This window comes from Prionailurus bengalensis, chromosome B4 (genome assembly GCF_016509475.1).
Source record: "Prionailurus bengalensis isolate Pbe53 chromosome B4, Fcat_Pben_1.1_paternal_pri, whole genome shotgun sequence".
In the NCBI taxonomy this organism is placed as follows: domain Eukaryota; kingdom Metazoa; phylum Chordata; class Mammalia; order Carnivora; family Felidae; genus Prionailurus; species Prionailurus bengalensis.
In genome coordinates, this window is record NC_057358.1 from 83,956,654 (window position 1) to 83,969,970 (window position 13,317).

General features: G+C 53.1%; 1 protein-coding gene across 1 annotated transcript in view; it reads right to left on the minus strand.

Moving 5' to 3' along the window:
* Positions 1 to 11,866, minus strand: part of AVIL (advillin) — a 17,550-nt gene extending 5,684 nt beyond the window's left edge. The window contains exons 1-15 of the mRNA XM_043564623.1: positions 11,650 to 11,866; positions 10,274 to 10,348; positions 9,382 to 9,578; positions 7,810 to 7,918; positions 7,620 to 7,730; positions 7,151 to 7,353; positions 6,607 to 6,685; positions 6,402 to 6,500; positions 5,555 to 5,708; positions 5,351 to 5,451; positions 4,711 to 4,848; positions 4,446 to 4,604; positions 3,230 to 3,409; positions 1,662 to 1,807; positions 1,379 to 1,523 (exon numbers count right to left, since the gene is read on the minus strand). Coding sequence (XP_043420558.1) covers positions 1,379 to 1,523; positions 1,662 to 1,807; positions 3,230 to 3,409; positions 4,446 to 4,604; positions 4,711 to 4,848; positions 5,351 to 5,451; positions 5,555 to 5,708; positions 6,402 to 6,500; positions 6,607 to 6,685; positions 7,151 to 7,353; positions 7,620 to 7,730; positions 7,810 to 7,918; positions 9,382 to 9,578; positions 10,274 to 10,348; positions 11,650 to 11,715 — 1,962 coding nt within the window. The 5' untranslated portion in view covers positions 11,716 to 11,866. The remainder of the gene's footprint in view (positions 1 to 1,378; positions 1,524 to 1,661; positions 1,808 to 3,229; positions 3,410 to 4,445; positions 4,605 to 4,710; positions 4,849 to 5,350; positions 5,452 to 5,554; positions 5,709 to 6,401; positions 6,501 to 6,606; positions 6,686 to 7,150; positions 7,354 to 7,619; positions 7,731 to 7,809; positions 7,919 to 9,381; positions 9,579 to 10,273; positions 10,349 to 11,649) is intronic.
* Between the last annotated feature and the right edge of the window lie 1,451 nt (positions 11,867 to 13,317).

Genomic DNA, 13,317 nt, shown 5'->3' on the forward strand with positions numbered 1-13,317 from the left:
TATTCATGTGCTTATATCAAGGACAAGGTACCAGACCATATACCCTGCCCTATCTTGCCCCCTCAGCAAGTCACAGCCTCAGAGAACTTTCCCAGCTTGATTTGTTCAGCAGAGAGAAAAGTTTTCCCAGAATTCTAATGGCGCATGTGTCTCCTAGATCTCGTTAAGCTTCAGCTTCCTGAACCCAACTTCTTGCAGGACCCCCCCTCATCGTGGTCTCTGAGCACCTCAGCTACAACACCCCCAAAGGTGGCTCTTTTCTTCTAGACTTGGGTCTGTGTCTCCACTCTTGGTGAATGGCATCCATCGGGTCACCTCGGGCAGTGCCCCGGGAGTCATCCCAGATGCCCCTGTATCCGGCATTTGGCAAATCTGTCACCATCCCACTGCCCCCGTGCAGCTTATGGTGGCTCTTACTTGACTGGTACAATACTCTCCTGACTGGCTTCCCAGTGTGCAGTGTTCTGTTGTCCCGTCCCCCCCCCTGCCACCATCCCTCCTCTCCTACTTTCCAGAATGATCTATTGAAAGCACAGTGACCATGTCACTCACCTGCCTAAATTTCAGTAGCTTTCCAGGATGAAATTCAAACTGGGCCTGGTGGGTACAGCAGGTAATCTACTTCTTAGCTTCATCTCTAACTCCTTAACTCTATGGCTTGATGCGATATCGATGGTAGTTCCCTGTGTATTAGACTCTTCCGTGCCTCGCTTTTACTTGTGCTGTTTCCTTTGCCCAGGATGCTCCCTCTACCTCTCTACTGAGCCTACTTGTCCTTGGAGATTCAGCCTGGGAGCCAGCTCTTCTAGGGAGTCTTCTCTGAGCCCCTAAACGGTGTTGCGTGCCCCTAATTTGTGCTCCCGCGGCACCTCACACCCCCATCATAGCAAAAGGATGTTTCTATGTCCAGCTCCTCCATCGGTCTGTAGACTCTGAGAGCAGGGGCCCTTCACCTTGGTGACACTACACCCACCCCAGGGACTGGCATGAAGGAGGGGCTGAGTATGTGTGCTGAGCTGAATGTCAGGGAGGGGTTGCCCCGAAGATATCCCCTTTACAGCCCTATATTCCCTAAAAGGCCCATATCTCCGAGTGTGGAGCCTGTTGGCGGAAGAGAAAGGAGCGCCTGACGATAAGATGGCCTGATTTTCCCAGGGCAAAGTGGGAAAATCCCCAAGGTGGCAGTTCTAAACAACCTTCTGATTTCTCCATCCCTGGCAAAGAGTGGGCTCTTCCTTTGGTTACCCTTGACGAATGTTTGGTTGACTCGAGGGTGGGCCAGAGCTACCCTGGGTTTATCCTTGACAGGGGAGGCACTACACAAAAAATAGCCTCAACTGTGGGGATCTCTGCCACTCGTTCTCTGGCTGTGTCTTACCTGGTCCCAGGTATCCAGGAGCATCACATCACCTGGGTTCAGGTCATCCTGGGTGAAGTCTGTGATCTCAGTGACAACGAACCGCCCTGTCTTATTGGAACACTCAAAGAGACGGGGCTGCGCGTCTAGGATTTCCTGCTGTAGTCTGCAATACAGTCCATTCAGAGGAACTGAGCGACGTGGAAATCAGGTTTTTAAAACGGAAAGGCATCCTAGAGTTTGTGCAGTTCCCAAGCCTGGGCGGCAGGGGGAGCCCAGACGAGGGGGCGCTGTGTTCCCCTACCTTTTGTCATTGGCGTAGGCAGTCTTGCCTCCCAGCAGGTCCCAGAACTCAGCCGGCTCCTGGCCCTCGGCCACAGTGTCCTCTGTGCCCTCGCAGAGAAGGCCGGCCAGCTCCTTGGCCATTGCCCGCTCATCCCCACTAGACCCCTGAGTGGGGGTGAGGAGAGCACAGGGGTTAGTCAAACATAGATGCGTTGATGTAGGGGGCGAAGCCACACTGAGAGTGTCCTGGGATCAGCTACCAAAGCTACATCGCCTCAGGAGGGGGAGAGGGGTTTGTTCTAGTGCTGGGAGAGGAGGGGCGGGGGAGAGGAAAGCAGCGTGGTGGCAGAGAGCAGGACTGGACTCTGAAACCCACACAGAAGTCGGCAAGAGCCCCCTTGGTTTTGGCTTCACTTGGAATTTTAGCACCGACTTCGGATTCTTTTTTAAGAGAAAAAAACTTAAATTTGAAAAGTTACTTATTCAAGAAAATTCACTCTTTTTGGTGTACACTTCTATGAGCCTTGACAAACACACAGAATCACGTTACCACCATCAAAACGGAAGGTCTAGAACATTTGCCTCAGCCCCGCCAAAAATTCCCTCGGACTACCCCTCTGTGGTTCGGATGCTCCCCACGTCTTTAACCTCCGGCAACCGTCGGTCTGTTCTCCATCACTACACTGTTGCCTTTTCCAGAATGTTATACATGGAATCACGCACTGTGTAGCCTTTGAGGCTGGCTTCCTTAGCACAGCGCATTTGAGATTCAGCTTTGTCGTGAGTATCAACAGCTTTTTTCTTTGCGTTGCCGAGAAGTATTCTACTATGAATAGTAGTATGAATATACCGCTGTTTTCATTTGCTAGTTGAGTTGCTTCCAATTTTGGGTGCCAGTGAATAAAGGTGCTATGCATATTTGTGTGAAGGTAGTTTTATTATCTCACATGGGTAAAACCGGGCGTGGGGCTGCCGGATCGTATGTGTGTGTTTTGAAAGATTAACCGTCAAATTGTTTCCCAAAGGCTGTATTTGCACTGCCACCAGCAATGCCCACGAGTTCCTGTTGCTCTGTGCCCTCCTCTGCACTTGATATTGTCTGCTTTTTTTTTTTTCTTTTTTTTTTAGCCACTTTTCTAGCTGTACAGTAGCATCTCTGTGGTTTTCACTTGCCCTTCCCCGGGGAGTGTGGCATTGAGCATCTTTCCCAGCTCCGTTCTCTTTTGTAAGTGTTAGTGCTTTTTAACGTAGATGCGATCTGAATGGACAGAATCGCAGTTCTAGTGCTTTTGCTCAATGTTCATGCCTATCCTGTTCCATTCCACCAGACCGGTGTGGAAAGATTGGCTTATCCAGCCTCCGTCTGTGTAGAAGCTTATGGAGTGTCTCCTGGGTGTGAGCAATGTGGTCAGTGAGTTTCTAATTGCAAGAAACACTCGCACTCTTTGAAGATCCTTTAGGGAAAGGCTCATCTTCTTGAGGACTGCTCCGGCCTACTGTTTAGTTCCTCTGGCCTCGCTGACAGGAGGGAGGGCCCAGGGCAGGGCTCCCAGGGGCCGGTGTGTCCACCGGGGCCAGACGTCTTACCTTGCCGTACCACAGGTAGTGTTCTGCTTGGGCCCGCAGCAGAAAGACATCATTGGAGTTTAGGGAGGAGGCCAAGGCTGGAACCTCCACTGCTTTGGTGTTGGATTTGTCATTTCCTTGAATCTGGAAGAGCCTCACTGGAGGGTCGGGCTCAGCGTTTCCCTTTCTGGAAGTCCCACCCTAGAGAGGAGAAGAGCAGAATCTGGTTCTCTGGAGCCCCATGTGAGCGGAGCTCTGGGGTCGCCGTTGTAGAGACTGTGGATGAATTCAACACTGCTTTTGCCCACGGGGAGCTGCCATGCACACTGGAAGAGGTCAGGTGAACTGGCATGACGGAGTCAATAATATTAGCTCCCACTCTGAGACTTTTATTGTCTGTTAGGCTCTGTGGTTAGCACCTCACCTACATTATTTCACGGAACCTCAGAATAACCATGTGAAGTAGGTATGATTATCCTGTAGTACAGATGGGAAAACTGAGGCTTAGCAATCTGGTTAATAAATGACAAGGCTAGGACTTGACCACAGGCTTGTGTGATATCTATCAAGCAAATGACATTACACATTCCTGGTGTTGCTTTGGCCAGAGCTTCATGGAGGAAGTGGGACTTGAGTTCGAAAGGGCACATCCAGTGGGGGAGGGAGGGTTGGACATGGTGGGGCTGGACGCGTGGCACACGTGAGGTCTCATGAGGAGACTCACCTCACTAAAGTGAAGTGTGTAGGTTAGGGAGCTGAGGGTAATACACCTGCAGAGGTAATATGGGTCAGATCATGAAGGACCTTGAACATTAATTGGGCAGTGGTTTGGACTTAAAGTCCTAGGCAGTTGGGATTCACCTGAATGGCTTGGAGAGATTAACCCTCTTCCCCTTCTTCTTCTTTGTAAAAAATGTCTATTTATTTTTGAGAAAGAGAGAGAGAGAGGGGGGAGAGGGAGGGAGAGAGAACACGAGCGGGGAAGGGGCAGAGAGAGAGGGAGAGAGGGAATCCCAGGTAGGCTCCATGCATTCATTGCCAGTGCTGAGCCCAGCGTGGGGCTCAAACTCATGAACTGTGCTGAGCCGCCCAGGCGCCCTGAGATTAACCCACTTCTTGTCTGTGTCTGCCCCAAGCCCTGGTCTCCCTCCCTCCTCTCCGATTCGGTAGCCTCCTGCTGACCTGCGAGTTCTGGGCATTCCTGCTCATGGTGTAATCTTATCTGAGGGGGTCTCACCTCAAAGATAACGAGCTTCCCTTTGAAGATGGCCATGAAGTGGCGTGGCTCCTTCCCCATGGTAACTCGAACCTGCACAGGGGCCCCAGCAAACTCCTGATCCACCTCCACGGCCTGGTATGCTGAGGCTGCCAGCTCATCCTTTGAGGCGTGGCGGCCCTGCGGTGGTTAGAGGGGGAGAAATGGGTCCCCGCCACCCCTTGCCCCCACTCAGGGGCCAGAGGAAGCATCAGCAGCCAGAGCTAAGAGCCTGCTTCAGGCCTACCTGCCAGATGTACAAGACGTAATGTGGCTTCCCATTCACCTCGTACGTGTAGAGGACCAGATAGCAGTCTCCCCCATAAAAGAAGCCATACCACTGATGCTCCACAGGGACCAGCTCCAGGTTTTCAATTCTCCAGACCTGGGTGCAGAAGGAGACACAATTTCCCAGGGATGGGGCTCCTGTTCGAAGGGACAGCTGCCGGAAGGGATTGGGCCGTGCTCAGCAGAGAACGCGGCAGTAAAGACACTAACGTCCACTGAAAAGTACACCTTCCCTCCCTGGTTCTTCTTTCCTCGCCGTGAGGGCTTATCACACTTGCAGGATCCAAATCCCGAGGAGAACCGGATCATTCCCGCTCAGGTGCGCCCCATCACGGCTCGGGGATGATTTGAATCTATCTGCCAGGTGAGTTATTGAGAGCACACTGGGATGTCAGCCTTTCATGTCCCTGAGGCACTGTGGGAAAGCTTTGCAGACTCAGACACCTCTTAGAGACTGCTTCTGAGGTGCCAGAGGGGTGCCAAAGCAGACACGGAATCACCTGCTCCCTCCTCTCCAGCAGGACAGCCGGGAGGGCCAGTGCCCCCTGCCGCCCCCCCCCCCCCGCCCCCCCACCCTGAGGTGTGAATCACTGACTCACCTCAACTTTTCCATTGCCATCATCGACCATTCTTTCCTGGGCAGCCACCTCCGGCTTGGCGTGCAGCAGGGTCACATCAAATTTCTCCTGGAAAACTTTAGCTGCAGAGAAGGGGTTGGGAGAAGCCGAGTGAGTGAACGGCACCCGTGGCTGCCTTTCTAGAGAGTCCCAGCCGTGAGAAGGCGATCTGAGGAGCAGCCTCACCGATTTTGCCAATGCCAAATGTTTTCCCCAGGCCGGTGGTCTGGTCCTTCACTGACCACTTCTGGAACAACTGCTTAAACATGGCCGACTCGGCACCGTCGTTGATGGTCTCCACGTTGGTGCTGCTGGGGTAGCCCTTCATCTGGATGAAGCTCTGCAGACACCCCCAACCCCGGAAGGCAGGTCAGTCAGGGAATACACTGGGTTCTTTGCTCGGCTGCTCACTCACCCCTTTGAAGCCAGTTGATAGGATTGCTCCCTGCTGGGAGTCAGAATCAAATCCTAACTCACTTATGTGTAGTGGCCAAGTTACCTGCCTCAAGGGAAGGACAGAGGGAACAGTCCCAGTATCTCTTGATTGGGCTTTCATGATTATGACTAATTTTTTATTTATTTTTTTTGCAAGATCGTCTATACTATGTTCTTGCAGCATTCACGTACTCCACTGATTTCGTGTCAAATTCGTTTGCTCGTTTACTGCTTTGTAAGTGCATCCTGCTGGGCTCACCTGCATGGGCCTGCACGGCATCCTAAGCTTCTTGAGGACAGGGCTGTCAAGCGTGATGGGATATCCCCTTCGATAACAGCAGCCGTGTTCTGAGCAGGGGTAGGGGCCAGGTACTGTTCTAAGTGCTTTGCAAATGTTATTTAATCCTCAGAACCCTCAGAATCCTCCGAATATACCGGAGATGTATAGCAAACCTGGATTTGAATCCCAGTTTGTCTATCAGACTGAAGTTCACATACGTGACTGTGATGTTCTATGCCCCGGTTCCGAATATGGCTACATGTCTGAAGTGTTACTACCAGAATTTTGGGGACAATACCATACGCCTGTGGCTCCTACCAGGGCTTTAGACATGGCTGTCTGTTTCTCAATCTTTGTGGCCCCTCTTCCTTTCCACACGTAGATCTTGGTCCCACTTTGGTCTAAGATGTAGCAGTCCTGAAGCAGTCGGGGATAAAAGTGGTTACTGCCACTGAGGAACATAAGGAAGATGTCTAAAGCCAGGGCTGGCCCCAGACGCCAAGCCCCCCCAAGCTCTACTTACATCATGGTTCAGTAAGTCCTGGACCAGTGGTCTTGTTGCTACCTCTGTGACCGCCAGCTGCCCAGCTGAGTCTGAGACACTGGAAAAGGGGAGAAATTAGCCTGTGCCTTCTCTTCTACAAAGCATTTGTAGTCAATTTGGTATTTTTGCTGGCTTTTAGTGTGGAGTTTCTGGATAAATTTTGACTTCTTATGACAGGGGTGGCTTAAATGCAGACAAGAATGTAATGGATTCTGTTCTCTAGAAGACTGCTATGCATCTCTCTCCCAAACATTATCTCCTCCACCTCCCGGGGCATGTATAGACTCAAGTAAAGGAAGACCTTCCTCAAGAGACGAGGAAGGGTTGCTAACAAGAATAGACAGTAGCTGCCTCCGTGGGTGGGGAACACTGAGCTCCGTCTAGAAGCTGCATATGAAAAGGGTTAAAAGAAAGCCAGACGCCTGTACCCAAAATGAGGAGCCAAGCACAGGTAGCTTGGTTTTCCAGGAGACATCTTCCCCCTACCCCAGCTTCCAGCCAGCATGTAGGTTTAGTTACTCACTGATACAACATGATGTTTGATTTCTGCTGCTGATCTATGATCTCATCGGGGACTGCAGGCTTGATAATGGAGCGTTGGCCGAGGGTGTCCTGAAGGACCTTCATCAGCTCCGGACTCGCTGCCTCCTTGTCTCCCTCGATCACACCTATTTCAGCACGGCCCCCTCGTTCTCTGTCCCGAATATCCTTTGCCAGAAGCATAGCCTATCAAAGAAGCCCAAGGAAGCAGTTAGCCCCACCAGGGCCCCTTCTGCACCTGCTGGCTTTGGGAGGAGCAACCCGGGTCCCAGACATAGGGGTTATTCTGATGCTTAGGACCCTGGAGTGAGTCACAGACTCACGCACTTGGCCTGTCTCTGAAACAGATTCTACTCAAAGGCAGAGGTCTGTCTTGCATCTCAAGGGAAGAGCCAGTGGAAGAAAGAAAAAGGAAAAGGCAACTGAGAGACTGCAAGCCCCATGAACCACACCTTCAGGCGCTCTCCGCTGTTGCTCTCTGGGCCATTCCATTGGATGATGACCTTCCCAAGGTCCAGCAAGAAGACATCACCTTGGTTAAAACTGTCCCAGCTCATTTCCACCTGCAGATGGGAAACAGACATTGTTCAGGAGGAATTCTTAGGCGCCAGGTGGAGCAGACAGACGGTGGGGAGGACTTACCTCGGTGGCCCTGATGTTTCTTTTCCCCTTCACGTGTAGCAGCCGCTTCACGTCATAGGTGTTGGTCTCCACATGCTTCATCCCGGAGGCTACACCCCCCTTCTTGTAGCTGTGGGAATATCCAAATAACAGCCAGTTATTTACCGAGCACCTGCCACGTGCTGGGTACTGGGGGGACCGTTGTAAACTACACAGCTGCGGCCTCTGCCTGTGGGGCGACAACAGGACATAAGCAGGTAAACATGAGTGGTGGTCATGGCTGCCACAGAAGTAGACTGAGTGACAGACTCTTTGACAGAGTGGTCAGGGCAGTCTTCTCTAAAGGAATGGCAATCAAGCTAATGTATTAAGAGGGATAGGAACCCGCCAGACAGAGGGCTAGAGTTCCAGAGGGTTCATCGTCAGTGCGGAAGACCCTGTGGCATGAACTTGCTTTGTTCTAGCAACTGTCTGAAGATCAGCGTGTGACAAAGAAAGGGGCACAAGTCGGGGAGCAGCAGAAGCATCAATGACACTCAGGCCTTAAGACAAACCCTCTCTCCAGGAATCAGCCCTCCTATCCCTGGTGTTTGTCCCAACCCGGCCTCCATCCCAGGGTCCTGCACCTGAAGGGCATGCAGAAAGCCACCCCGGAGCAGAAGGTTTGTCTTTGGGCTCCCTGGTGACACCTTGTGGTGCTCTGTGCCCAGCAGGTCCCCAGTCAGTGGGGACTGCCAGCCTGCAAGAGGTGAGCCTTGGACCAGCCTCAGATTTCTCCAGCTCGTTTGAATTCCTCTTGTTGTTTTTGATCTCAAGTGCAAAGTTTGGAGTTAATTAAACTCCTCCGTTCATGGGACATTATCAGCACTGTCCTTTACAGACCCCTCGCTCGTTTTCAGTATTTATGTATTCCCTTTTATCTGCCTATGCTCGCCCATTCCTCTCCCTCCCACAGGCATCCCTTCCAACAGTGGAACAACTATCTTTTTCTTTTCATCGTGATAAGTGTGTCCTGTTGTTTGGTGGGCGTATATTTTTTAAAAACAGAAACTGGCATTGTCACGTAGTTCAAGTCTGTGTCTTTGTTCAGGAGCACCATGGATGTAAGACCCGCCCACACATTAGGCGTGTGTCTGACCCATTGTCTCCAGCTGCCACACAGTGCTCCTTGGCGCCCTGGATTATTTCTCCTCTCCAATCTCCCAGGGGTGGGCACTCTACCTGGCCTACAGCTTCCTGCCACCACTAATGACACTGCCGTGGACATTCTGGCTCACGAGCTCTTGCAGACCCGGGTATATGAGAAGTCCTCTGAGTCATGCCTCCAGAAGTGGGATTTGCCTCCGCGGAGCAGACTGCTCTCCAGAACGCCATGGCGGTCCCCCCGCCAGGGCGGCACGAGGGCTCCTATTTCCCCACGGCCTTGCCACCGCTTGCCACCACCCGGCCCTCTGATCCGGCCTTCTCCGACAGGTGGAAGTGATAGCTTTGTTTTGATTTGCATTTCTTGGACCCTTCACGTATTTATTGGCCTTTGTGGTTTCCTGTTGGGTAAGCTGCCACTTATGTCCTTGCTCTGGCGTAACTACTCACACGATGCCCTGCTTGAAGTAGCCGTGGAAGGTGTCAGACTCATGGTACTGGACCTCTCGGTGCTGCACGGGGCTGCCTCCCAGGTAGTCGTCCAGCTGTGTAGTGTAGATGGCCGCGCAGCTCTGCTCATCCTGGGAGGAGTCCTTCCCGATCCAGAAGTGGATGTCCTGGGAGAGGAGGCTGCCCACTCTTCGTGTCTGGGATGTCCAGAGAGATCGGGTCGGGGGCCGGCTCACCCACCCCGCCCCTGCTCTGCTGCTGGCCCCTCCGGTGTGGGAGGGACACAGCATAGGGTGGCTCGTGTCCCGCCCTAGGGGGGCTCGGGGCCTCTCTCCCTTGCGGCAGTGGCCTCTGTGCAGACCTGCTGTGTGGCCCAAGCTCCAGCAGCCCACATTCCTCCCACCTTGGGGGCAAGTTGACAGCTTACTGTTCTCAAACTACATGGAGACCAGTGAGGATCCTTTCCAAGGCAGGGGGCAGACTTACCTTGCTGCCCCCCTGCCCTTACACAGCTGGCACAGCGCTGGTCTGTCCATCTGCGTGGCTCTGTTGGCATCGTTCTTGTGGGATATTGTTTCCTCAACTAGAACGAGCACTTTGAGGCACGGCCTTGTATTTACCTGGCCTTCCTCCACACCACTTTAATGTGGGGTCTGAGCCCCGGGAGGGAGAAGTGATGCTTGCGGGCTACCCGCTGAGGTTCAGACTGAGGGCTCCATCCCCTAAGAACGAACGGCCTTTGAGACTCAAGCTAGAGGCCTGTTCTGTAAAACACTGAGGAAAGACCAAGACGGATACCAGGGACCTGATTAGCATCAGCAGCAGATCTCAGAGGAACCTGGGAACTGGCTCTCAGGGGAGAAGTTCTTGGAAATAAGGAGATGGTGCTCACCGAGAGGATGACGTAGCAGTCCCCCTCATAGAAGTTGCCATGGGCACTCAGGGGCACCAGCGCCAGCTCCAGTTTCTGGAAGGACAAGGGGTGTGCGTAGTCTGCAATCTACCCCACCCCTCCAGCCTCCCTCTCCTCTCCATCTTTTGGCACATGTGGCAGGGGAGAGGTAGGGGAGATGTCACCACTGATCCTACGGGGCATAGCGGCCGGCCACAGGATCAGCGGGGCCGCCCCCCTCGCTTTTGCTCGGCTCTGCCTGCATGGTCCCAGCTCTGAATCTGGGTCCCCATCTTCACCCCGTCCTCCTCCCCACCACCTGCATGGTCTCGTCTCACTACACTGTGAGGAGGCTTTGCAGGCTTTGCAGGCAAAAGAGCTGGATATAAGCTGACAAGTGAAATCCCACCTCGGAGCAGCCGCTCCAGGTGCCTCTAGCACTGTTCTCCAGCCCCGACCACCCAGTGCTGGCCAAGGTCTGCAAACGGGACGTGGGGATACCATGGGGCTGTGGGAGGCGAGTGCCAGCAGGTGCAAAGGGGCTCCATGCCCGGTGTTCTGTATTGCAGCCTGGGGTGGGGGCCTGAGCTGCCACCTGCACGTACGGCTTGCCCCAGGAGAGCCATGCACCTGGCCTCACACGTGCATTTCCATCACTCTCGCCAAGTGAGGTAAACCTGAGTCATACTTGTGTGTGTTCTATGTAAAATGTGCGTGTCAAATGTAAAAATGCTAAATAGACCATACTTTTGGTAACATTTAGTACCCAAATTGAAACGCACAGGTAGCCTTAAGTGCTTTGGGTTTTCTGCAGCAGCCCCTCTCTGGCCTTGGAGCAGGGACGTGGGGGCACGGGGAGGGGGTCTTTACATCTGGCAGGTGGAGCTGCCCCGGGGCTAGGGCTGTTCCCAGCTACAGACTGTTGGAGCTGGAGCAGGGGCGGGAGAGGGCCCCCGCCCCGCCAGAGGCAACCACCACGCCCCCTACCTCCCCTACCACTTGGCAGGAGCCAAAGTGCCCTGTGGAAGACAGGTTCTGGTTTTCCCACAGAAGCAGCCAGGAGTCGCAGGTCTCCCGGGTGGGCCCAGGCCCCACCCATCGCCCCAGGGCATTTACGGGAAGTGCAGACTCACGGAGCAGATGACGGGATAAAGGGCAAGCTTGTTTTTGCTTGGGGCCCTGCTCTCCAGGGCTAAAAGCGTTTCTTCCACCTGCCGCCACCTGCTTTGAGCACCCAGGAGGGGTCAAGGATAGGAAAAGGTGGCTCCGAAGCCGCCCCTTGCTGTTCCCAAAGACGGGAGGCTCGGGAGTGCCAGAGGGCTGCCAGAGCGTGCCCCGCGGTACGGGGAGGAAGGTGTGCCTCCGGCCCAGCTCACCTCGATCCGCCAGGTGATGATCCCAGGCTCGTTGCCCACGGCCCTGAAGGCGCCGCTCAGAGACATGGTGCTGGTCTTCGCAAGGCTGCCACGGCACAGAGTGAGCAGGGGAGATGAGGCCCCTCACGGGGGGGCACGCACCCACCCAGCTTTTCTCCTAGGTCATTTCCTAGCTTCTCATCAGCCATCCTGCCACGTCCTTGTGGTGCGCCCTGCGGCTCCACGGCGACGGGGGGGGGGGGGGGGGAATGACTCATCGGAGTTCTTGAGGGAAGCCCGGCTGGTCTGGGGGTCCCCACCCAGAAGGTCTGCTCCCCCCTTGCCACTTCCCTTGTCAAGAGCTCTGGTCAGAGTCACGGTCATTTACTGAAGGGATCATAAATATGTCAAGCCAACGTGTTGGCTCACGTTATGTCACTTAATTCTTATAAACGGAGTATATTTTATCTTAACATTGCAGGCAAGTTGAGGTTCAGAGAGGTTAAATAATTTGCCTAGGGTCACACACTAGAGCGAAATCCGTATCTGACCCTAAAGCCTGTGCTTTTTAGTCACTTCGATGTCGTGTAACCCTTCCTAAATGCACCTTCCTTCAGTGGCTCACGGGGAGAAAAGCTTACGTCGGAATATTTCCAAGCTGGGCTGCCTTCTCTCACTCATTCCTTCCAGCTCTTTCCAGAGGTCCTGCTTGCCAGGTCCTCTGCAGGGTCAACTCTCTTTCTCATTGGGCTTTTACTTTCCAGACTTTTCTAAGTAAACTATCCTAAAACTTGAACAGCTTGTCTTGCTTTTTGTCTGATGACTAATATGTTCCCTGGGCCTCGAAGAAGAGGGAAAGTAAAATGGCAGAGCCTGGGCGGGGAGAGGGGGGACAGAGTTCAGGGAGCCAGCAGGGAAAGGCTGGGTGGCCAGGTCTTCCTGGGGGCTGATGCTCTCCTTCCACCCACGAGGCAGGGTGGGGGGAGGGAGGAAGTGGTGAAGAGAAGTCCGGTGCCCCACCATCTGTATTCAGGGCGTGTCCAGGGTTATCAAGTACTTACACACATGCATGGTCACGTAGGGGCTTTGTATAAATAAAATGCCTGCCTGTTGTCTGGTTCTTGCTCTCAAGGAGCTTGCATTCCGATACGGATAACTGATGAATGCTCTCAAGAGGCAAAGGAAAAAAGATGTGCTTGATGGATTTACAGAAGCAAATAAACCAAACCAAAACAAAAACAAAAAAAAAACCCCAACAAAATAAAAACAGAAACAAAAAACAAAACATGAAAACAACCCACCCAGAAAGGGCCGTATGGAGTTTTGCTACTTGGAGGCATACTGTGCTTAAGAGCATGTCTGCCCATTCTATCCTTGAGCCTTGGTGGATGAAGCCAGGTTTGGAGAGCTCGTGCCATTATGTAGTGTGTGGACTTTGGCAAAAAGCGCAAAAGAAACAAAAACAAAAAACAACAAAAAACCCAGACTCCCTTTGTGTACTGCTGGAGCGAGACTAAAGCAGGGCACAGACCCGGAGCAGCCGGCGTCTGAGGATTTCATTGGATAACTTGTGCTGCCCCACCCTACCTGGTGCTGCTCAGAACTGCCAGGAAATATTTGTTCAAGTTCTCTTCAGACCCTAGATTTCATTCATTAAAGGCAAACGCCATGACCCAAATAGGGGAAGGG